The sequence below is a fragment of the Triticum urartu genome, chromosome 1A, assembly GCF_056163025.1.
Source record: "Triticum urartu cultivar PI428250 chromosome 1A, HENAU_Tu73, whole genome shotgun sequence".
Lineage (NCBI taxonomy): Eukaryota > Viridiplantae > Streptophyta > Magnoliopsida > Poales > Poaceae > Triticum > Triticum urartu.
In genome coordinates, this window is record NC_141873.1 from 30,568,760 (window position 1) to 30,593,858 (window position 25,099).

Genomic DNA, 25,099 nt, shown 5'->3' on the forward strand with positions numbered 1-25,099 from the left:
TGTGCACATACATGTGTTCCGAGATGATCTGGAGTCCAATCATACGTTGACCATAGACAAGCTCCCTCGTCTGTGTTCCCAAATGCTATGGATTGTTTACATTTAGAAGAATAGCATGCTGGAGTGAAGAAGAAGAATGCCGTAGAAACTCCAAGAAGCTAGCAAACGGTTTTTAGGACTCTAGTAGTTAATGCAGGAGAATGTGAAGAGACATAAAAGGGGCCTGTAGAAGATCTGCCATTTCAAGTTACTCTTCCTTTCCCTATGCCTCCCATGTCTAGTGGCTTGAAATGTTTCCCCTTGTGGAGAAACAAAATCTCATTCTCAAGGCCCCCGATCCCTGATTCACTCCTTCAGGTTGCACTCCTCCAAGAGCAGACCCAAGATTGTTGAGCAGGGTGTGCAATGCCTTGTAGCCAACTCAATGGGAATGTTCTATCACCATCCATCCTTGTTTTCTTTCTCCCCTCCCACTTATATCGTGATTCAAGAAGGGGATTAGATGAGGCAAGTAGTAGATAGGCTTGAGTCACATGAGGGAAGTAGATATGGATCCGAAGGTGAGCGGGGATAAATTTAGTGGTAAAGGAGGAGAGTATATATCACAAGAAAATGTGGAAAGTATATATCACGAGAAGATGTCTCAAGTTGAACTACCATGTGAAGCAATTTGAAGAAGAAAGGAGAGAAGAATAGGTAGAATGCAATGCTTTAGAAGGTGTGAAGAACCTATAAATAGGCAGGAATAGATCATAAGGATTAAGGGGTCATGGGGAGTGGATGGAGTTAAAATGTTGAAGCAGCATATTTCACCTGAATCGCCCCCCGGGTCGCTCCCGCTCGAGCGACTCCGAAGGCCCCCCGCAACCCTAGTCAACCGTTCCCCATCTCGATTCCCCTGGCCGCTGCCGCCGGCGGCGCCGGCTGCGGTGGCGGTGCCCGTCCCGCCGAACGGCGGAGGGCAGAGGAGGCGCACATCTGCTATGTCTTGGGGCGGAGGAACATGGCGTAGGGTGTGCACGCGGGAAGATCAACGGGCGAGAAGACGAGGCGACGACGCTGGCCTTTGTCGAGCGACTAGGTGGCTCTCCGACGTGCTGATCCGTGGCGTGCGGGCGTCGGCAACGCGGACCCTTCCTAGGTTCAATCTGGGCCCGCGGGTCGCGGTCCGGATGTTGTTGTTTGCGTCAGGCGCGAGGCAGCGGCGCTGGGAGGCGGAGGCGCTGGGCCTGATCTGGTGCGACACTAGATTGTTCTATTTGTTCAGCGCCGGAAGACCAATGGCGGCCTCGTCTTCTCCCCGGCAGTAAGTTGGTGGTGTGGGGGCCGCTGGCTTGGGATTAAAGGTGGATTGGCCTTGCTCATCTTCTTGCACCAAGTAGCAAATTTGCTTGAACTCAGCCTCCTCGATCTGCCTGTTGATGAGTTCCGGTGTTCCTATCGGAGATCTCCGACGATGTGCCTTACGCCACTCGATATCTAGATTGGAATTGATCTGGTCGTGTGCACCCTCGCCTTCAGCCAGTGAGGTTTCATGAGGGCGTGGAGCGAAGCTTCGCCTTTTGGTCGATGTCATGGGACATGTCTAAATATAGATTTCCAAGAAATTGATAGAGGTGGAGAAAGTCATGTGGTTATGATCGAAGGTTTATAATGGCGGAGATGTGTATTGGTTGCGATGAAGACTATGCGGCACAGGTTCTTCCTGTGTGTCGGGTGTTTGATGACTTGCAACACCAGCCTTGGCAAGAGGAGGTGGCAGCACAGGCAGACTGTATTTTTGGTGGTGCTCCTCGAGTACCAAGTCACGGTTTCTAGGGTGAAAACCCAAAGTCTGGCCTTCGTTGCTTGTACTTGGCAATGACCTTCTTGAAGGGATTGTTTTGGAAACTTGGACTTTCACCGGGGTGAAAACCCAGGTTCTTCGATCGGGCGACGACAACGTTTGTGCATTGTTTCCTTCTTGGAGGCGTTGCTTTTGAAGAATCACTTTTGTAGTCCAGGTGTTGTCTTCGATGTTGGTTAGAGTGCTGTTGTTGCGAGTTTTTCATCACCGTGATGGGGGTCTTTGTTTTCTTTTTCTCTCTTTTTTATTTTCTTCTTGGTTGTGTGCATCCTTTATGTCTTTTTGACATTTTGTTGGTGCAGAGGCCGGGTGTAATTGGTATCTTCGCGATATTAATATATTCCCTTTATCGAAAAGTATATTTCACATGACCATGCATATAAGCCCAGTTCTCGCACATGGGCATTACTCTTTTATCCAGTTTGCTATTATATTTCATAAACCCTCAACCAACATCAATAAAACTGATGCATGCAATTACATAATTTATTTTGTTGTGTTCAGTTGCGCCATTACTTCACCATAGATTTCTCCATTAGTTATGCTCCCTTACTTTTGTTCATTGTTCATGAACCATCACACTGTTTGGTATCCATATGGATCAATGGTAGCTATATGACTAGCCACGGGTGTGTCTTTATTCAGTAGAGCTGGTGTCACATCTCGCTCTGGGTGAGCCATAGTGGCAGAGCCAGGATTTCCGACATGGGAATGTGGAGTCAAATTGTTTTTTTTTGTTGTACAACGATTTAAGACATAAAAAAGTTCATAATAATAACAACGAAACTGTAAAGTATTATTTGTGGCAATTGTGTCTCCAATAATTTAGTTACACTGCAAGAACAAGATGAATTATGTTAGATAGTGTGGTAGCATGGTGGACAGTCTTAGAAATTTAAATGGTCATATGCTATTACCAAATAACGGTCATAATCCAGAAATTTAGATGCATAAAATACATCTTGTTTTTCTTCCACTTCTTCACAAGTTTTATAACGAGCCAATGAAAATTACGGTCATATTTGACTGGATAATACAATAGATTAATAAAAACAAAAGTAAACAATGAATATAATCCTCTATTCTCGACTAACAATTTGGAGAAATGAAGATTAAGAAAAATAAATAGAACATTCACAAAGAACAATCAGAGGATGGTTGATTTACGCACGCCGCCGTTGCCACTTGACTGCTAGATGCAAATGCGTCGTGTGTGCTGTGTTGTGTCACTGCTAAGTGCGTACGCGGAGGAAGTGAGCAGGCGACACACAATCAATCATGGTTTTCTTGTGTTTGTTGTGAGAGATTACTCAAATTTATTGTTTTGACTATTTGTTACATCAACCATCAATATTAAAGTTTTGTGTAATTTACTCATAGTGTAATTGAACACGATGACATCTTTATTCAAGAGAGAGAGGAGGTTAGAGATGAAAGTGACTTCCATTTGTTTCTTGCTTGCTATCCAATCCTTTGCTAGTCCTCGCAAGAAAACCATGAATCGTGTACTCTGATACTTTAAACTACGACAGAATCATGCTGATAGGCTGCTAGACATCATGATCTAGTATCACTTTGTTTATAGCTGTAGCATTGCCAAAATTCTATGTGGTACTGTGGTGCCGTAATACAAGTCCAGCTTTGAAAGCTGTGCTGCTCAGCTTTCTGTGTCTTGACCTAGACATCGAACTGAGTCAACAAGCCTTTCTGATTCCTCTCATTCCAATGAGCAGGACTCTATACATGAATTATATTATCCTAGATTGTTTTCTCTCTTGTATTTCTACTAGCTAGCTATTGTATTATATGGATGGGTATGAGAAGTGACAAGAAGAAAGCAATGCTACAGCCTCTTATATCATGAGCGATCGAGTAAGTGTTGCAATAACATGCAAAGGAAAATGTACTATGACGTTAATTCAATGCAAGATTCCTGCTCTATCTACTACCATTGTTCATTGAAGATATATCATAAGCTCATTTGTTGGAAGAACTTATGAGTCCTGTACCAAACCGTATGAATGGGACTGAAAATGGATGAAGCTCTGATGTTACTCTCATTGGTGTCGTGTATATGTAGTTGGAGGTAATATCATACAATGTCGACCAAAGGCACTTCTCACCTTTTTGGACAATATAAGTAGAGAAGTAATAAATGTGTGTACACTGTTGGGAGACGGTAGCACGGGATACCTACAGCCGGTTTGGATGGTGGTTCAACAATAGGATAGGTGTATAGTCATGTGATGTAGCTTGGGCACACTTTGAAAGAGAGTGACATGGCCTAGCTTCAACATGTCAGAGAGTAAAGGAAATTGTATCAGGCTGTATCATGCGTCTTAAGATGCCAGCCAACATTATGTTGAACCTTACATGTGGGTCTGACACATTATTTTCGTTCAAACGGTAAGGACTTTGTTTGTGTTTGTTGTGAGAGATTACCCCAATATATTATTGACTATTCGATACATCAACCAGTTTTGTGTAATTTGCTAACAATGTAATTAAACATGATGACATCGTTATTGGACAGAAAGGAGGATAGAGTTGAAAATGGCTTTTATTTTTTTAGTGCTTGTTATCCTAAATGACTGCCTCTACATATACAAAGCATGGCTTGGCTTGAAAGACAAGTATTGGACTCATAACATTACATCTCCTTTGATAATCGTCATAACAAAAACATGAATCATGTACTCGTATTTAAACTATGAACGAACATGCCTATTGGCAGACAAAAATCGTGATCTGGTACCACTTTGTTTATTGTTGTAGCATCTCCAGAAAGATACGTGGTATTGTTGTGCCCTAATACAAGTCCAACTTCTTGGGACGTGCTTCTCTGAGTTCTGTCTCTCAGCCTATACATCCAACATAGACAACATGTGTTTCTGATTCCTCTCATTTCAATTTACATGACTATAAACTTGAATTTATCTTCAGCTTGCTTTCTCTCTTGTATTTCTTCTTGCTAGCTATTTTATTATATGGATGGGCATTAGATGAGTTGGGGAGAACAAGCAATGCAACAACCTCTTCTATATATATATATATATATATATATATATATATATATATATATATATATATATATATATATATATATCACAAGCGTTTCAGCAAGTGCTGCATGTCGTGTAACATGCAAAGGAAAATTTTATATGACGTTAATTCAATGCAAGATTCCTGCTCTATCTACTATATTGAAGACATATCATCAGTTCATTTGTTGGGAGAATTTACGAGTCATGTACCAAACCGCGTGAATGGGACTAAAAAAAGTGAAGCTCTGATGGCACTTTCGTTTGATGTTGCTTATTTATATGTAGTTGGAGGTAATAGCATATATTGTCGACCCAAGACACCCCTCACCATTTTCAGTGAGGATCCAGAATTTGAAGTTACCCGGGATAATCTTTTGAAGGAAACAAAAAATCGATGCCACGATACAATTAAATAAGACATTCAACAGAATTAATTGGCCAAGTAGTATTGAATTTGGCAAGCTGATCAACAAAACTAATTCTTCAAAATAGTTACATTATCAAAAACTAGGCGAAAAATACATAACACAACCGAAAATGCATATAAATTCTAACTTGGAGATCTACAACCTTCCATTAGGCCAATATGACAAGAAATCAAATAATGGAATTGGAGAAGCAGCCCCTGGAAGAAGGCAAGTTTACGAGGAGAATGGAAGAACCTGCTGCTTACTGCCTTGTTGGCTGCTAATTACAAATTTGAGCGGGGTGCGGTGTTATGGAGATGACGTCTTGCGTGTGGGCTGCGCTCTGAGCAGGAACGGGTGGACTTCATCCTTCCCCATCCAACGCCTTCGGTGGGACTTTGGCAGCGCCGCGGCGAGGCAGCGAGTCGACGTGCATGGAGGCGTTTTTGACCTGAACGATTTTCCGGATCAATCGTCCATTGAAAACTAGCGGAATTGGGAGCGTCAAGGCTCAAGCGTGTATAGATAAAATGGGTTTAAGTTCAACTGGGCATGTACTGCCGGTTTCTGCAACTTAACTGATAGCCCATCTCATAAAACAAAATGGAATCTTCCCCCCTCTCATCTTCCTGCTTGATCTCCCGAGCTATGCAAACATACAACCCTGAAAACAAGAACAAAGCTTCACTCCCGCCCCCATGGTAGCCAAAGTAGTACCGGGTAATCCTAGGTTCCAAAAGTTTACCCGGGGTGGCCGCCCCTACACGCCCCCATGCCGGACCTGCCCCTGACTTTTTTGGACCATATAAGTAGATAAGAAAAATATTGCAGACCACATTCTCATAAGTTGGTGTAACAGAAAACTTGGAAGGCAATAAATAAAGCATGCAAACGAGAATCTGGCACGATCTTTGCTAACGTTCCTAACAAAAGCACCAAGCAAGCCCCATGTTCGTCCCATCATTATTACTTTAGGGCATATACAATGCATAGCCTCAAGGTGATGCCTCGTATGCCATGTAGGATCGGATATGATGTAAAGCAGGTTCGGATAGGGAAGCGGGATCCTCTCCAGGAGGCGGGTGCTTGAAGAGAAAAAGTGTGGTCCGGTGACAAAAGCTGAAAAGGTTGGAGTGAAAGTAGAGATGCATGTATACTAGAGTTTTTATTTTCTATTTCTTAATGAGGCCCACTAATGGTAGCTTGCATTGGGAAGAAAAAATAAATGTAGGTGCCTCAAATTACTTTTTGTTATGGGGCATATGTATCCATATGCCACCATTGTACATGCCCTAGTAGCACTAGCAAAAGGGCCCGTGCATTGTAACGAGAGATTTTTTTTTTGCATAATCTCCAATGCCATGACTACATTTTGCTCCATCACCGAGATAAACTATCACTCTCAATTTCATGAAATCATGAATATTTTTTAAAACTCGTGCACATATCTGAAATCATGAACATGTTTCAAATCCTTAAACACTTTTACAATTTTTTAAACATTTTCAAAAATCAAGATCACGTTTTGAATTTATTAACATTTTATAAAATTTGCAAATATTTTTTAAAATAGTTAACATTTTCTTAAACAATTTTCTTCAATCAGTGAAAATTCCTAGAATCGATGATTTTCTTTTTTGGAAATTGCTGATACAATTTTTGAAATTCATGAACATTTTTTTTATCTAGACAAAGGGCCCGTGCATTCAACGGGCAATGACCACATATTACTGCATCACCGGGATACACTAGCACTCTCATTTTCATGAAATAGTAATAACTTTGAAATCATGAACATATTTTTAAACTCGTGAGCATATCTGAAATCGTGAACATATTGCAAATTCTTGAACATTTTTTTACAGATTTTCGAAAATTTTCTAAAATCTTGAACATTTTATACTATTTGCAATCATTTTTTATAACTGTGAACGTTTGTAAAATATTTCTATTCAATAGGTTAACATTCCTAGAATCGATGGACATTTCTTTCGAAATTGTTTGGTGGAACAATTTTTGAAATTCATGAAAATTATTGTGATTTAACGAACACTTTTTGAAATGCATGACCATTTTTTGAATCATCAGACATTTTATCAATGAATAAACTATTTGTATGTCACAAACAAGTTTTTATTTTTTAAATATATTTTTCAATTCGTCAACATTTTTAAATTTCTGAAATTTTATTCAATTTCATTAATGTTTTGGATACACAAACTCTTTTAATAAATCATGAACATTTTTTGATTCCCAAGCATTTGTTTTGAAAACTGTGAATATGTTATGAATACGCAAACATTTTCTAAAAGTCACAAATATGTTCAAAATTCTCATTTTTGCAAATTTTCTATTTTTCTAATTCAAAATATTTAAAATGCAAAAAAAGCTGATGAAAAACGAAAACGAAAAATAAAATACGATTTTTTGAAAACAGACCGCCCAAATATGGGCCGGCCCAAACATGTGCGTTGTTTCTTCTCCCAGCGCACAGAGCGCAGTATAAAATGTTTCTACTGTGCCGGCCCAAGAAGGGATTTCCCTGTGTGAAACCTTTTTTTATAACTTCTAGGTGGCATCCGCGGGTAATATTTTGCAACTTTGGGAGTAATTTTGATAATGTACCGCCAGAAGCAATAGCCCCTTTACTATTAGTAGCAAAAGCGCCCGTGCGTAGCAACGGGATAAAAAGATACCACATACCCGTAACCCAATAGGTCCATGTTCTTTATTTCAACATGACATCCCATCTTGTTGCCATTTATCCATCGTCGCATTCTCGCATACGATGATCATAGTGCTTACAACACCACAACGCACTCTCTCGCGGCATAAGATGAGGTTTTTCTATTGCTACATTTATTTCATCTTCAATTTGTTTGTGCGCTACTGATTAAGGTTGCACTCCAAATAACATTTTAAAATGGTCAAGAGGTAAAAATAAAATTATATGCGGATTCTAGATATTTTTCAAATCAAATTTCATATATAATATGTTAAAATTAAAGTTATGGTCTAGAAGATATGGATATTTTAAAAAAAATTGTTCTATGTAGAATGCGGGTTAATTAGCATAAAAGGCATGCTGCTTTCTGTAAAAATGCAAAAAATGATTTAATTTCTCATTTAAAACTAAACTATGGGTTGATTACGTGAAAGTGTAGAGGGTTTTGTGTAAAATCCGAAAAACATTCTATTCTCTTACTTAAAATAAGACTGCGGGTTGAATATCAAAAAACACAGGGACTTCTTTGTAAAATGCCGATGATGTACGACCACAAAACAGGAGATGCTTTTATTAGTAGTAGTCAATGTGTACGTGCAATGCACGTTAATTTGGAAGTATATCAAGTGCATGCGGATATTAAGCAGGATATTATTTGCGTGTTATTATGTGATTAGCACTATTTTTGATATGAAATTAACTGCACGCTAAACGTGTTGAGCGCTCGACATTGAAACAGCTTAGGTCGTTGGATTGACATGATTTGATGGCCGAGATTAATTGGATCTGCCCCTTTGGATCTTTTTATATTGATATAGATGTAAAGATTATATATAAATTGCCAATCTAGGTAGTACTATTATGCCTCGACACAAGATCCTCTCTCAACTACAGGGTGCTCGTGGAGCACCTGTATCTCAGCCTATACATCCTACATAGTCAGTTTCTTTTCCTGTTAACTCTCATTCCTATTAGACTACTAGCTTCAATTATCCTCACCTGATTTGTATTCTGCTATTTATAGCCCCTTCTATGTAAGACCCCCACACATTATGCAGGACGGGATCAGTCTGGTGCCTTTTGTAACTGGTTAACCTCCGTAAATGCCACTGAACTTTGTCTCCCTGAATGCTCTGTTGCAGGAGTGTGCTCTTTCAAGTGAGTTAATTGCAAAAAACAACCATATTTATGGCTAGGTTTGCAAAAAACAACCACATGTTATGATGCATTCACTTAATGCTGGTGTCAATCTTGCTTGATGTACTTAAATTCAAGGTAGGAACAATAATAGCGAAAGTGCTATTGTGAACCCGAGCTCACAAGATCTCGGATGAACTGTAAAATCCAAAAAAATAGTAAACAAAATCTGAACGTTTTTTGCAAGAAACATTTATGTTTTTTCCTACACGCGTGCAAATTTTCATGATGAAATAATATTCGTAAAGGTGTGGGAAAAAATCAATACTTTATGTGTTCACGAGGGCCTAACTTTTTTTCAAAACGGAGGCAAAAGATTTGCCTCATCGATTAATTAAGAAGAAAAGAATTGCCCAGTTAATTTTTGGAAAACCAGGCAAAAACCGTTACAAACAACCCAAAGACGTACTACTCACACAACAAGAAACACCGTGACCGCACATGTGGCCCTCCCAATGCACCACAACCGCAACCCTCAGACACTTGTACAACACAACGGAGCTTCACACAAGAACACCGACAAAATAAAAACGAAGCACTCTCCATCATGAAATCGCGGGCGCCTTCCAGATAACGCCGCCCTTCTTGCTTTTGTTTCTCTTTGCTTTCTCCCTATTGGGTTTCTTCTTGAGGAGGCATCCATTTGTGCTGCCAGATCCAGACTGATTAGCCACCCATTTATCAAGAAAGTCGTAGAACTCATTGTACTTCTTGATGTAATTGTCGTCAACCAAGGGGCTCCTAGGGGCAGGCACCAACAAACCATCCGCATCGACATCGTTGACCCGAGGAAACCCCAACACGACATCCTCCATCACAAGAACCATCGACACAATGGACTTCGGCGCCTCCAGTTGCTCACATGACAGAGGCGAAACATGTCTCTCACACAAAGTCGCCGATGAGTCCACCTCCAACCGCTTCAATGGCAGAGGTGAAGCAGGGCTCGAACATATATCCCGAAGCTCGGGCATGAGACGCAGCACCGGAGCCGCAAGCACGGCGATGGACTCACCCACAGCGGTAGGCAACACAACTGACGGTGCAGACATCGATGATGAATTGTCCCGAACACGAGGGGAGAAACAACCATAGGGCTCTGCCCCTCCGTCCTCCGTGGAGTCAACAATGGCCACACCAAGAGGCTGTGGCGTCTGCGTGGCCAGCAATGTAGTCGGCACAAGAGAGAGCCTACTCAAAGCAGCCTCCGCTCGCTCTAGAAAGCTCTCAATTCGTGCCTGCCAACCTTGAAGCAACTCGGTCTGGTCAGCCAGAGCGGTCTGAAGCACCACATTGGATGGGGATGTCGGGCTAGCGGAAGTAGAAACCACAGACGCCCAAGATCCACGACGAATCGCAATGGAGGGGAGCATGGATTTCATTCGGCCCTCTCTTGGAGCACATGCTTAAGCACAATTATGCGCACATTAAGCACTAGGCGTTTTGCTATTGCCTATAGCCTAGGCGTGCCTTTTGTTTACTATGGTTTAAACTCAAGACCAAACCATAGCTACCTTCCTAGTTCACCTGGGCTCTTCTTAGTTTAACTACACTCTTTGTAATGGACTCAACTGTATCCAACAAGGATAATTACTACTCCCTCCGTCTCACAATTTAAGAGCGTTTTGCAAGCTAAGAATTTTACGTAAACACGGATATGCATGTCTATGTGTGTGTGCGCGCACACACACATAGTGACGACTCTCGCGACTACTCATGCACATCATCGATGTCTCGTTCTCCCTGCACCCTCACAAACTTAGTACTGCCTCATTTTGTTCCTAGGGAGGGAGTACTTGAATTACTCCTTTTCTTACCTTTCCTATCTCTAGCATAATCTATCCAATGCCTTCACGGATGAGCCTATATCCCGCTGCCTTGTGCACCCACGGCCATAACAGATCTGTTAGAATAAAAGCAACATATATATCGTAGAGACATCTGGACCTACCAGCTTAAACAAACAAATTGAAGTTATGAACTACTCTCAAATCCATGGCTGCTAACTTAAAGCACCAAATTGATGATACCGCTGCCTTGGAGGCTGTTTCAGGTGATATAAATGACATGTTAAGCAAGCAAATAAAAAAGGGGGTTGCTTATAGGCATCATGGGCATATATTCTGTACAGTATTGCACTCCTGTTTATTTATTGAATGAATATGAATGGAGCTGTGCAATATGTTTACATGGCATTTGGCCGGCCTTATTTATCTTGATACAGGTGGGCAGCAGCAGCATCTGAAGTGTCACTCAACTCTATGATTCTGCCTGCTGCTTTGTACTTTTGGCAGTTACCACATTTCATGGCCCTTGCGTACTTATGCCGTGACGACTACGTTGCTGGAGGGTAACTCAATTATTAATTCCAACTGGTTATTACTAGATGTATCTAGTGTAGAAGTTACATCAAAATGTTACAGGCCTTTACATTGATTGACTTGTTGATTCAGGTACCGAATGCTCTCTTTTGCTGATCCTAGTGGTACAAGAACTGCATGGGTATCACTCAGGAATTGTCTCTACATGCTGCCATTGGGGTTACTTGCATACAACTGTAAGTAGTAATCATGCATATTGGTTCTCTAATTTCCATTACTTGTAATAAAATTGGTCAAACTTGGGATATGTAATCATGCATATTGGGTATAACTGTAAGTACCAATGATCATATAGGTTCTCTAATAATTTCCATTTGCTTCTACTTGTAACAAATAAACTTGGTCAAACTTGAGATGTTACTCATGGAACTAACAAATGGTTAATCTGTAGGGGGTCTAACATCTGGATGGTTCAGTTTTGAAGCATCACTTCTAACGACGGGCCTTACCATTGGAGCCTTATCATTTGTACTGGATCCTACTCACAAGAGTGCAAGAAGAATGTTCCATGGCAGCCTTTTGTATCTTCCTGCTTTAATGGCTGGACTTATGTTGCATCGGCTGCCTAACCAATGAGACTAGCAAGATCGCTGGGGTTCTTTGTGTTGCTAAGCTGCGGGACGACGAAGAAAGGGCTAGAGAGAAATGGGAACAATATCGTGCTCACTCACGCGGTCACGCCCTCCAGTTGTCTATGCTTCTGTAGCCCCATTCCCCTTCTTACCTGTACCTGTGGGGTCAATAGCTCCTGTGCGACGTTTTTCATGCGAATTGGAATGAGTGTGACGTTGTTGGAATGAATGGCTGTGATGCGACGTTTTAGAAGCAAACAATAGCTCCAATGCGACATGGCTCTGTTTAACCATGAAATGAAAAACACGAGGGGTTAGCGATTCGAGTTATGACACGCGAGACCTAGCAGTTACTCGCATGTGGGTGGGACCCACAACTTATCCACGCAAGTATGCCCGTGCTCATCAGCGTGCCCCGAGCAGAGCCAGCCATGAGCCCGAGCCAGCCCCCCCCCCCCCCCCGCCCTCCATTGCTTGCCCTGCCCCTTTCCTTTCCCACCTTCTTCTTCCTTTGCTCCGGCAACGAAGCGCGCCGCCAGCGAGTGATGTCTAGCTCGACTTCGGCCTCCCGCCAATCATGGACGCAGTATGGTCCACTGCCGTTGACAAGATGCCCCGATTGCCCGCGCATGGAGCCTCTGAAGCGTTTGACTTGTGTGAGGGAAGAAAATGGCAACCGTGGGCGCGAGTTTGTGAAATGCTTGAGTACGCCACAGCCGGGGCAGGTTAGATTTGTGTTCTTGACCAATCCTATGGTCTAATTTCTCCCGATTTCTTTCTTTTTTTTCCTCGAATTAGGGCGGTGGATCTGGATGGTGGATCTAGGATTCATGCGCCTCCGGCCCCCTGTTTTTCAGGTTCTGAAGAAATGTGGGCATTTTGAGTGGCTCGATGACTATGTTGAAAGGTTGAAATTGGAGGGATCAACCGGAACCCAAGAGTTCAATTTTGGGGGGCGGCTTGCCGTGGAACAAGCCCCCAATTTGGCGGACAGAGCCGATCTGATGATGCACAGTGCAGAACTGAAGTGTGAATTGAAGAAAATTGGCAAGCAACTAAAGCATCTGATCGATTTGAAGCAGCAAGCAAATATGATGGCTGGAGCATTTTATGGTTGTGTTATTGCTATGGGTTTATTTTACTTGATGTTCATCAATCGCTAGAATTTGTTAGAGTTTCAGTTAGTGTGTCAACTAGTTTCAGGGGTGCCCAGTAGTTTGAGTTAGCCAGGGACCATTATTAGATGAATTTGAATTAGTGTGAAGCAAAACTTGCTTGAATTATTGTAATGATATTCTCAGGGGCCCTATTCAGTGTTCATGCTCTGTTTCCTCTGTTTTTGTTCTTCAATTAACAGAGTACACACCCAAATTCAGTTTCTAGTAAAAAAACAAAACTGGGCTGCCGAATAGATGTTGGGCCGTGAGAAAATGGGCCCTGAGAAAATAACCATGCCCAAGACCAGCCCACCCGCGTAGGGGCACCAGCCCACCTCTAACTTCGACAAATAAAATGGGGCCCAATGAAATGTTACTTGTCCTTTTATTTTGGCCTTTTTCTTGCACTAAATTTTGTGATGGATCACTTTTTGATGCACTAAAACTAAATGTTAATTGTTTTTATGCATGTCTACGGTTCCATGAACTAAATGAGTTGCATGCTTGCATGAAGTGCCCGAAGTAAATTAGTTTGCATTTCCTAGTTGCACCCATGTCCATTGTGGGTTTGCATGGGGCTCCTAGTTGCATGTCCATGGTTTGGGTGTGGTGATTGGGGTGTAGAAACCCGGGCCCATAGCAACCCATAGCAATACACGAATAATAAGCAAAAACAAACAATAGCAATCCACAAATAATAGCATGAAACACACAATATATATAGTAGCATAACGATTGCAACCCATAGTTCCACGATAGCCTTACAACTCCATGATAGCCTTACAACTTAAAGTACTAATAAAACTTAATAATAGTAGCATAACGATTACAACTTAAAAAAACTAATACGATAGATCTAGATAGATAGGGGGGCACCAAACGCGGGTTCTTCGGGTTCTTCTTCTCCTCCTCCTCCGGGGCCACCTCGCTCCTCCGGGCGCCACCCTTCACTCCTCCACGTTGTTGATGGGGTACGGGAGCGTGTGCATAACGCCGTTGTTGGGGAAGATGGCATTGAAGTCGGTGAAGATATTGTAGGTTGTGAAAGCTATGAACTCACAACCAACCCAGTACGCTCGCTCGAGGAGATGGAAAGCATCGAAAGGGTTAGTGAATGTGGCGAGGAGCCCAACCACAACGCCGTTGTGGTCGACCTCCTCAAGATGGTACATCCGAGGAGAGCCGCGGGGGAGGTGGCGGAAGCCGGCCGCAAGGAAGAACTCCGTTAACTCCCTTGCGCCCCTCCACCTCGAGATCGCCCAAACCCTAAGGGTTCTCTCTACATACACTCCGGCCGGGTAGAGCCTTTCCGGCACGGTTATGGGGAAGTGGTAGGTGGGGGCGTTGTACTGCATGGTGGCGGGGTGGCTCGAGGGCTCGATCTGGTTTTATGGAGAAGAAGGAAGAAGGAGGGCAGAGGAGGCAGAGGATGGGGTGTGGATGAGGGGGTGAGGAAGAGGAAGACTATAGTGCCCGACTTAAATAGCCCAAGTGCGACGTGGTTTCACCCGTAGAATTAGTGGGCGGGCGGCGTTTGGTGGCGCCCCATGAAAGTGTGTACACAAGCGTGGGAAATGGGCTGCGATCCTTCTGTGCCACCGGTCGTGGGTCAAGGGGGACGGGCTCACGCACGCGTCTGTGCCGTCATGGGTCAAGGGGACACGCCTGCCCCGGGTTCTCTGCGTGCGCCGCCCGTGCATTCATGTTGTATCCCATTAATTTGCACATCTTGCTAGGGCCTGACTAGAGGGCAACGTTCGGTCGATGGGAGACGTGACAATAATGGACGCCTTCATTTGCCCATCTTGTAACGGGCAGCACGCCGTTTGAACTGCATCGATACCCACATCGATACCCCATGCCAGTGTATTGCGTCCTCAAAGAGGAGAACGCCATGTACATCACGCCATGCTGTGTTGGCTTTTTGGTTGTCTTCATCGGGCTGCTGCATTGTGGCCGGGTGCATGCTTTGATGCGACTATGCATCGGTTATAATGGTAGGCATGCGACAGCTTACTGCGTCGATGGGGGTGGCGGACCAGGGCTACGTCGAGGGCATGCATGCAACGCACTGGCGCAGTTCTGCGGGTGGGCATGCATGCTGCGGGTAGGCACGGGCACGCATGCAACGATGTAAAGGGCACTGCGTAGGCTTGGTCCATGCACTGCGTCAACTCTTGTCGTTGGATTCAAATGAACGGTCCTGATGCCCCAACGAGAGAGCCTGATCCAAACCCCACCGATTCAACCAATCAGCGCGTCTCATGCGGATCGATGCACACTGATTCAACCAATCAGCGCGTCTCATGCGGATCGATGCACACTGTAGCTAACCCTAGCGCCTGATCTCAACCGTCCACGCACAACGATCGATGACCCGGTAGTGTGCGGGGTTTTGAGGGGTTTTGACTGATTAGGGTTGAGCATAACTAATTCAAAAAAAAATCAAAAAATATAAAACTTGAGCACATAATATGGTTTACATACATTTTTACGAAAAATCCTTCACAAAATTGTCATTCCTCGAACAATGTAGTATGGAGTTCAAGGGAGAGAGTAGTGGGCACCCGAGAGTAGGTGGGGTTTTGAAAATGAAAAGTGTGAAAACCTCATCAAAACTTCATTTTGGATTGACTAAGAAAGATCTTAACTTACTTTTCTCATTTTCATGTTTTAAACTTGTTTTATATATAATTTTCTATTAAATCTTGTTTTTTCAAAAATAATAATAATAGAAAATTAATTCAATAAATAGTGAGACTTTAGATTTACAGTATATAGGTAGAATAGATGTGTAGAAAAATTATTTGGCTGGTTTAGACAAGGTGCCAAAAAAACTTGCTTAAATATGAGGCCGTTTACCATACCTTTGGATGTCATTTGAGACACACTTTTCATGACTATGAGTTCAACTTACCAAAAGGGCTCGGAATGATCAGCAAGCAAACATATTTCAGTTGAGGTACTTTAGATAGCATTAAAACATCAATACCCATCCCTAATTCAAATTTGAACCCAAATTTGAATTTAAATTTAAATTTTATTTGACTAGTTTAGACAAGGTACCAACAAACAAGTTCGAATAGAAATACGGGGATACATAGTGACTACCAGTACGTACCAAGTTACAAAAATTATAACATGCCCCAAAGTTTCAAACTGTTCTCTGTTCTACCTCTTCCTACCACGTCGCGTGCCCTTATTTTGCCTTACCACTTCTTGTTTTTTGTTCTACTACACACACAAGTTCACTAATCATCTTGGTTTTCTTCACTGGTCTTTTCAACACCTCGCCAACACCCTCGTGATCAGTGTCTCCAGTCTCAATGTTGACAGCAGTTTCAGTTTCTTCGATGTGTACCTCAGCATTGGTTTCTTCAGTCTGAACCTCGACACGCTCAGGTTCAGTTTCAACCTCGAGAGCAGTTTCTTCAGTCTGAATGTTGACTGCAGCAGGATTTTCTTCAGTCTGCTCAGGCTTAGGCACACTTCTCTTCTTTCTATCGCCATTGACTCTTGCTTTTTTTGTTGGCCAACACTGTTCAACAACAAGGGGCTGACTTGCTCGCTTCCTCCTGGCCATTGGGAAAATGTTATAGATATAGTAATTGGAGAAAAGCACCAAATCAAAACACAGACAAATAAACAAGAACATACTTTGGCTTATCAGGAGTGTAACGACATTTGACATATCCCACTCTGTGCCCAAGTTCCTGGCACAACTTGCATCTGTTTTTGTTACCTTTTTGGGCCCTTTTTGGCTTTCCATCTTTCTTTCCCTTCTTACTACTCCAACCTTTCTCAAACCATGACTTGAATCTACTCTATTTAGGCCTGCCAGCCTTTCTTTTCGTCAAGGGAGGACACATGGAAAATTCAATGTCCACTTCAGGCCACTGAGACTGATCTGTAAGTGCTAGAATTGGAGTAGCATATGCAGCTTTGAATCTTGCTACCGAATAATATTCATGCAAATATGGGTGCATGTTTATCTTCAGTTGGGATGCTAAGAAGAGAATGGCATGCTCACATGGTTTACCAGTGTGTTGCCACTCGAGGCAAGTGCAATCATGCAATTCAGTGTTAACAATATGTCTCCTTCCAGTTTTGTTATCTCTAACTTCAGCACCCCAAGGTGAAGATTTTCCAACAAACAAATGTGAAAGATATCTGCTCCTATTGACCACCTGTTGTACCACTGCTGGAAGCTTATCACCTTGCAGACAATCACCTATCCTTCTTCTCAATTCCCACAACCGCATGAGCATGATACTGATTTGGTCAACCATGTCATGCACAGGCAAATCTTTTAAATCCTTCACCTTCTTGTTGAAACTCTCTGCCAAATTATTGTTGATGTGGTCACACTTGATGGCAGTGTTGAATGCTGACATGTACCATAACAAAGAATGGTAGGTGTTCAGCCATGGACCAAACTCATCACATGCTGCCATTATCTTATCAAGATGATATTTGTGTGTCTGTCTACTGTAAGATCTTGCTGCTGGCCACATGCGCCCAAATTCTTCTCCTCTAAATTTTTTGATCAAATTCATCCACAAATGACCGAAGCACTCCCTCTGCTCAGCATGTGGGAAAACATTTTCACTGAATTTTCAAGCCCCTTACATGCATCTGTGTGTATAATCAAAGGTGACACTGGCCCTAGGCATCTTTTCAACTGGATCATGAACCATGTCCATGAAGCCTCTGTTTCTGACTGAAACAAGCCAACAGCAATAGGAAACATCTAGTTATGTCCATCTAGAGCATTGCATGCTGCCAACTGACCATTCCACTTGCCTGTCAAAAATGATGAGTCTATGCTCAAATATGGACGACATTCTGCTTTGAACCCATCGATGCAAGGCTTCAAAGCCATAAAAAACTTGGAGAACTTGACTTCACCTTCGGCTGATACCTCTGTATCTATCTCCACAACACTGCCAGGTGACCTCTTTTCCACTTCTGCTTTGAAGTTGTAAAGCATCCTAAATGTATTTGCCCAATCACCATATGAATTTTTCATTGCCCTTTGTTTTGCCTTCCACACTGTGGTATATTTCAGTTTAATGGGGTACATCTTTTCCAAGTCTACTTTGAGTTTCTTGGCAGTAGTGTTTGGTGTTTTGGCTAAAATTGGGGTGATCTTTTCTGCAACCTAAAGTTGTGATGTCATGGTTGATACTCTCTGTGAACTTGTAATACAAGTATGTTGATTGGGGATTTGGTTAACCCTGACAGTACTTCCATCAGGTTGCAGTCTAGCAGATATGTACCACTTGCAAGGTTTCACACTACCATCAAATCCTCTGCACCTCGCATAAAACTTCTTTCTGTCAGTCCAAATAGTCTTGGTATCAAACTCATGTTTCACTGCATAAGTCTTGAAACACATCCTGAACTCCTTCATGCTTGGGAACAACTTGCCTACTTCAATGACAGGGTTTTCTTTGTCATACACATGCACCAGCTCATCATCATGTGCATCATCTACCTCATCTGCAGCTTGTTCCATCAATTGTCCATCTACTTCTTCATCAGCATTAGCAGGCAAAGTAGATTCACCCCTCTCTTGCTTATCTCTGTCATCGACTGGAATGCCAAAAAGTTTGGCCATCTCAATGTCAGGCATTGGTGCAATGACCAGATCAGTAGGCTCATCTAATTCAACTACATTCCAATCAATAGTTGCTGCAGTTTCGGTTTCAGTTTCAGTTCCAGTCACCTATCCCTCTTCGGGTATTACTGTAAGTTCAGTACACATGGGAATCAATGGCCTCTGACTAGCCCAATCATCATCTACCATCTGCGCAGCCAATTGTGATGGTACATATCCAACCTTCGAAAAAATGTTCAGATCAACGAGCTCAGCAAAAAAATTAGCCCGTTTGCTTGTCCAGCCGTTTTGCCGATCGATTTCTTCAACAATCTGTTCACCATCTTCTATTCTCACATACTCTCCTTTCCAATCATCAAACCGCAACAGTGATACTTCTTGCTCTAGACCCCAAACAATATTCTCGCCAATTTTTTCCACCCATTTCTTCACTGCCGTCTCTCCCATGTTCTGTAGAACTTGTGGATCAATCTCTGTAAACTCAACCTCCCATTTAACAATAGTGTCTCTCTCAATGTTCTGTATGCTACCATCAACTAATTTTGCCTTTGATGGAAAGAAATTGACTGTCAATTTGAAGGTCCGAGCGGCAGCATCCCCTCTGTCAGTGGCAGACAGTGTGAGCCCGTGAGAAAAAGCAGACGAGGCCACCCCCTAATTGCATGCAAAATTGGATCGGAGAGAGGCACATTACCTATTCGAAGTTGAATCTGACGGCTCCATCTCAGTATGCCCACGCGCTCCCCTCACAACCTATCGATTCCACAAGCGAAAACAGAGGAAACGAGCTGAGATCTACGGGCTGGAGAGAGGAACGGGAGGGCGACTAGGGTTTGAATTCACTCACCATTTTCTGAGGACGAAGGCTCCGCTGCCGTTGAGAACGAGGGCTCCACCGCCGCCACTGAGAACGCAAGATCCGCTGCCACCGGAGAAGAAGGGGGGCAGAGTGGCGGGCCCGGCATGGTCGGGCGGTAGGGCACGGTCAGCTGTTTTGAGGAACAATTAAGTTGGACCCACATGTCCTAACATAAACGGACGGGCTTGGTTGACGACCAATTTAACCACATTTAACAGCCATGTCATGCGTGGGCTATTTGCCTGCTCAAAATTGTCGCACCACAACCATTTGCTCGAACAACGTCGCACTCCTTCCAATTCGCATGAAAAACGTCGCACAGGAGCTATTGACCCGTACCTGTGTACATATCTCCACAAGCTCATGAGTTATGAATGCCTTACTAATCCTAGCATTCCTTTTTTTCTGTTATCAGGAAATTCTTTTTCGCTCTTGACAAGAATTTTCCCCGCTCAAGGGAAATCCTCTTTGTATTGTTAAAATAAAATCTGAGAATGGTGAACAGAACTTTTATTTGGAAAGAACATAAAATTGAGTTGTCGTGGGGATTTCGCGGCAGTACTCATGATTTGGGAATATTTTGAATGCAATGCGCATGTGAATAATCTAGGTATGGGATGCACACATAGGTTTAACACTTTTACCCAAGTAAGGGCCACCTGTTCTAGTGGCAACACACTATTGTTGGATGTTTTCCCTCGTATGAACAATGTGGTTACAATGTGTATCTCGTGATCTTTTGTAAGTCTTGTCCAGATTCTATCTTGGGTTCGTCTTATGTAGAGGGAATACAACACGCATTGCCGCTACAGTCGACTGGACGGGACATGTGGAATGCCGCGCTACGCCTCGATTACCATGTGTGACGTGTGTGGATTACCCGTTGATGGCGCAATTTGCTGCCACGTGGTGGATGATTCCGGTCTAGTTTGAAAGTGGGTTTTGATTTCCCACGATAGTGCAGCTGTGAGCCAAGATTGCTATTGCAGCATTTTGAGTGCAATGCTCTTTAAACACTGAGGTAATGATTTTTTCTAGTCAAGGATGACGGAGATTGTCTACCAATGAGACAATGAAACCTATGGTGTGCACATACATGTGTTTGAAGATGGTTTGCAGTCCAAGAATACATTGGCCATAGACAAGCTCCCTCATCTGTGTTCCTAAATGTTACGGATTGTTTAGATTTAGAAGAAGAACATGGTGATGTACAAAAAAAGCGTGTAGAAACTCCAAGAAGCTAGTAGACTATTTTTAAGACTCTACTAGTTGATGTAGGACAATGTGAAGAGACATACAAGGAATTTGTCAAAGATCTGCCATTTCAAACTACTCTTCCTTTCCCTATGCCCCCCATGTCTAGTGGCTTGAAATGGATATTCCCCTTCTGAAAAAGAAATCTCATTCTCGAGGCCCTTGATCCCCTGATTCACTCCTTCAGGTTGCCCTCCTCCAAGAGCAGACCCCAGACAGTTGAGGAGGGTGTGCAATTCCTTGTGGCTAACTCAATTAATGGGCATGCTCCCTCACCGTCCGTTCTTGTTTTATTTCTCCCATCCCACTTATATCGTGATTCAAGAAGGGGATTAGAGAAGGCAAGTAGTAGATAGGCTTGAGTCACATGAGGGAAGAAGAGATCGATCTGAAGGTGAGTGGGGATAAATTTAATGGTAAAGGAGGAAAGTGTATATCAGATGTGGAAAGTATATATCAGATGTGGAAAGTATATATTATGAGAAGGTGTCTCAACTTGAACTACTATGTGAAGCAACTGGAAGAAGAAATGAGAGAAGACTAGGCAGAATTCAATGCTCCAGAAGGTGTGAAGAAGCTATATAGGCTGGACCAGAGGATAAGGAGGGTCATGGGGATAGGGTGGAGTTTTTTTTGGTGAGGGAGTGGGTGGAGTTTAAATGTTGAAGCAATATATTTCACATGATCATGCATACAAACCCAGTTCTCGCACATGGACATAGTACTATTTTATCTAGTATGGTATTAGTTCATCCTATCTATGAGCAACGTAAAAAAACAAATAGTTCACCTGCCTCCTTGGTTGCATTCTGTTTTCACATCAACTGCACGACTGCTCGCCGTGGTTTGCATATAGTTCGGCAAAAAAAGGTACAAGAACTGCATGGGTATCACTCAGGAATTGCCTCTACATGCTGCCATTGGGGTTACTTGCATACAACTGTAAGTAGTAATCATGCATATTGGTTCTCTAATTTCCATTACTTGTAATAAAATTGGTCAAACTTGGGATATGTAATCATGCATATTGGGTATAATTGTAAGTACCAATGATCATATAGGTTCTCTAATAATTTCCATTTGCTTCTACTTGTAACAAAAAAAACTTGGTCAAACTTGAGATGTTACTCGAACTAACAAACGGTTAATCTGTAGGGGGTCTAACATCTGGATGGTTCAGTTTTGAAGCATCTCTTCTAACGACGGGCCTTGCCATTGGAGCCTTATCATTTGTACTGGATCCTACTCACAAGTCTGCAAGAAGAATGTTCCATGGTAGCCTTTTGTACCTTCCTGCTTTAATGGTTGGACTTATATTGCATCGCCTTCCTAACCTATGAGACTAGTGAGATCGCTGGCGTTCTTTGTGTTGCTGAGCTGCGGGACGACGAAGAAAGTGCTATTCAGAAACGGGAACATTATCGTGCTTAATCACGCCCTCCAGGCTCCAGTTGACTATCCTTTTGTAGCCCCATTCCCCTTCTTACATGTACCTGTGTACATATCTGGCCAAGCTCATGAGTAATGAATGCCTTACTATCCTAGCATTCCTTCCTTTTTTTCTGTTATCAGGAAATTCATTTTCACTCTTCCACAAGAATTTTTTCCTGCTCAAGGGAGATCCACTTTGTATTGCTAAAATAATATCTGAGAATGATGAACATAATTTTTATTTGGAAAAACACAAAGTTGAGCTGTCAGGGGGATTTCGCGGCAATGCTCATGATTTGGGAGTTTTGTGAATGCAATGCGCATGTGGATAATCTAGGTATGGGAAGCACAAGTAGGAGCTTCGACCCATGTTCAGGCCACCTGTTCTAGTCGTAGTCGTAGCTCGTACTTCTGCATGATGTTTTCTTGTATGAACAATGTGGTTACAGCGTGCATCTTGCGAGCTTGTAAGTTTTGTCTAGAGGCTATCTTGGCTTCGGCTTATGTAGGAGTAACAAGTCAAGGGAATACGGCAGCCGCATGGCCATGTAGTAACAACGTCATAGTAACGATGGACGTTACTGCTGACTTGATCGTGTGATGATGTAACCAGACTTGAAGGCGCTGTTAGTAACCCCAGGCCAAGATGGCTATTGCAGCATTTTGAGTGCAATCCTCTTTGAAGACGAAGGCAATGATTTTTCCTACTTGTATTTCCGACCAAGGACGAGGGAGATTTTTTGTCTACCAATGAGAGAATGAAACCTATGGTGTGTGCACATACATGTGTTCCGAGATGATCTGGAATCCAATCATACGTTGACCATAGACAAGCTCCCTCGTCTGTGTTCCCAAATGCTATGGATTGTTTACATTTAGAAGAATAGCATGCTGGAGTGAAGAAGAAGAATGCCGTAGAAACTCCAAGAAGCTAGCAAACGGTTTTAGGACTCTAGTAGTTAATGCAGGAGAATGTGAAGAGACATAAAAGGGGCCTGTAGAAGATCTGCCATTTCAAGTTACTCTTCCTTTCCCTATGCCTCCCATGTCTAGTGGCTTGAAATGTTTCCCCTTGTGGAGAAACAAAATCTCATTCTCAAGGCCCCCGATCCCCTGATTCACTCCTTCAGGTTGCACTCCTCCAAGAGCAGACCCAAGATTGTTGAGCAGGGTGTGCAATGCCTTGTGGCCAACTCAATGGGAATGTTCTATCACCATCCATCCTTGTTTTCTTTCTCCCCTCCCACTTATATCGTGATTCAAGAAGGGGATTAGATGAGGCAAGTAGTAGATAGGCTTGAGTCACATGAGGGAAGTAGATATGGATCCGAAGGTGAGCGGGGATAAATTTAGTGGTAAAGGAGGAGAGTATATATCACAAGAAAATGTGGAAAGTATATATCACGAGAAGATGTCTCAAGTTGAACTACCATGTGAAGCAATTTGAAGAAGAAAGGAGAGAAGGATAGGTAGAATGCAACGCTTTAGAAGGTGTGAAGAACCTATAAATAGGCAGGAATAGATCATAAGGATTAAGGGGTCATGGGGAGTGGATGGAGTTAAAATGTTGAAGCAGCATATTTCACCTGAATCGCCCCCCGGGTCGCTCCCGCTCGAGCGACTCCGAAGGCCCCCCGCAACCCTAGTCAACCGTTCCCCATCTCGATTCCCCTGGCCGCTGCCGCCGGCGGCGCCGGCTGCGGTGGCGGTGCCCGTCTCGCCGAACGGCGGAGGGCAGAGGAGGCGCACATCTGCTATGTCTCGGGGCGGAGGAACATGGCGTAGGGTGTGCACGCGGGAAGATCAACGGGCGAGAAGACGAGGCGACGAAGCTGGCCTTTGTCGAGCGACTAGGTGGCTCTCCGACGTGCTGATCCGTGGCGTGCGGGCGTCGGCAACGCGGACCCTTCCTAGGTTCAATCTGGGCCCGCGGGTCGCGGTCCGGATGTTGTTGTTTGCGTCAAGCGCGGGGCAGAGGCGCTGGGAGGCGGAGGCGCTGGGCCTGATCTGGTGCGACACTAGATTGTTCTATCTATTCAACGCCAGAAGACCAATGGCGGCCTCGTCTTCTCCCCGGCAGTAAGTTGGTGGTGTGGGGGCCGCTGGCTTGGGATTAAAGGTGGATTGGCCTTGCTCATCTTCTTGCACCAAGTAGCAAATCTGCTTGAAGTCAGCCTCCTCGATCTGCCTGTTGATGAGTTCCGGTGTTCCTATCGGAGATCTCCGACGATGTGCCTTACGCCACTCGATATCTAGATTGGAATTGATCTGGTCGTGTGCACCCTCGCCTTCAGCCAGTGAGGTTTCATGAGGGCGTGGAGCGAAGCTTCGCCTTTTGGTCGATGTCATGGGACATGTCTAAATATAGATTTCCAAGAAATTGATAGAGGTGGAGAAAGTCATGTGGTTATGATCAAAGGTTTATAATGGCGGAGATGTGTATTGGTTGCGATGAAGACTATGCGGCACAGGTTCTTCCTGTGTGTCGGGTGTTTGATGACTTGCAACACCAGCCTTGGCAAGAGGAGGTGGCAGCACAGGCAGACTGTATTTTTGGTGGTGCTCCTCGAGTACCAAGTCGCGGTTTCTAGGGTGAAAACCCAAAG

General features: G+C 43.4%; 1 protein-coding gene and 1 pseudogene across 1 annotated transcript; one reads left to right on the forward strand and one right to left on the reverse strand.

Annotated features, from left to right (window-relative positions):
- Positions 1–9,764: 9,764 nt before the first annotated feature.
- On the reverse strand, positions 9,765–10,601 carry LOC147988735 (uncharacterized). Its single transcript, XM_087535741.1, has one exon. It carries the CDS (start codon positions 10,599–10,601, stop codon positions 9,765–9,767), a length of 837 nt encoding a protein of 278 aa, XP_087391867.1.
- Positions 10,602–10,752: 151 nt separating this feature from the next.
- On the forward strand, positions 10,753–12,380 carry LOC147988736 (protoheme IX farnesyltransferase, mitochondrial pseudogene; annotated as a pseudogene).
- Positions 12,381–25,099: the final 12,719 nt, after the last annotated feature.

What these genes read in the sequence shown, in the direction of transcription:
- LOC147988735 (XM_087535741.1), bottom strand. Translation starts at nt 10,601, where the DNA reads ATGAAATCCATGCTCCCCTCCATTGCGATTCGTCGTGGATCTTGGGCG.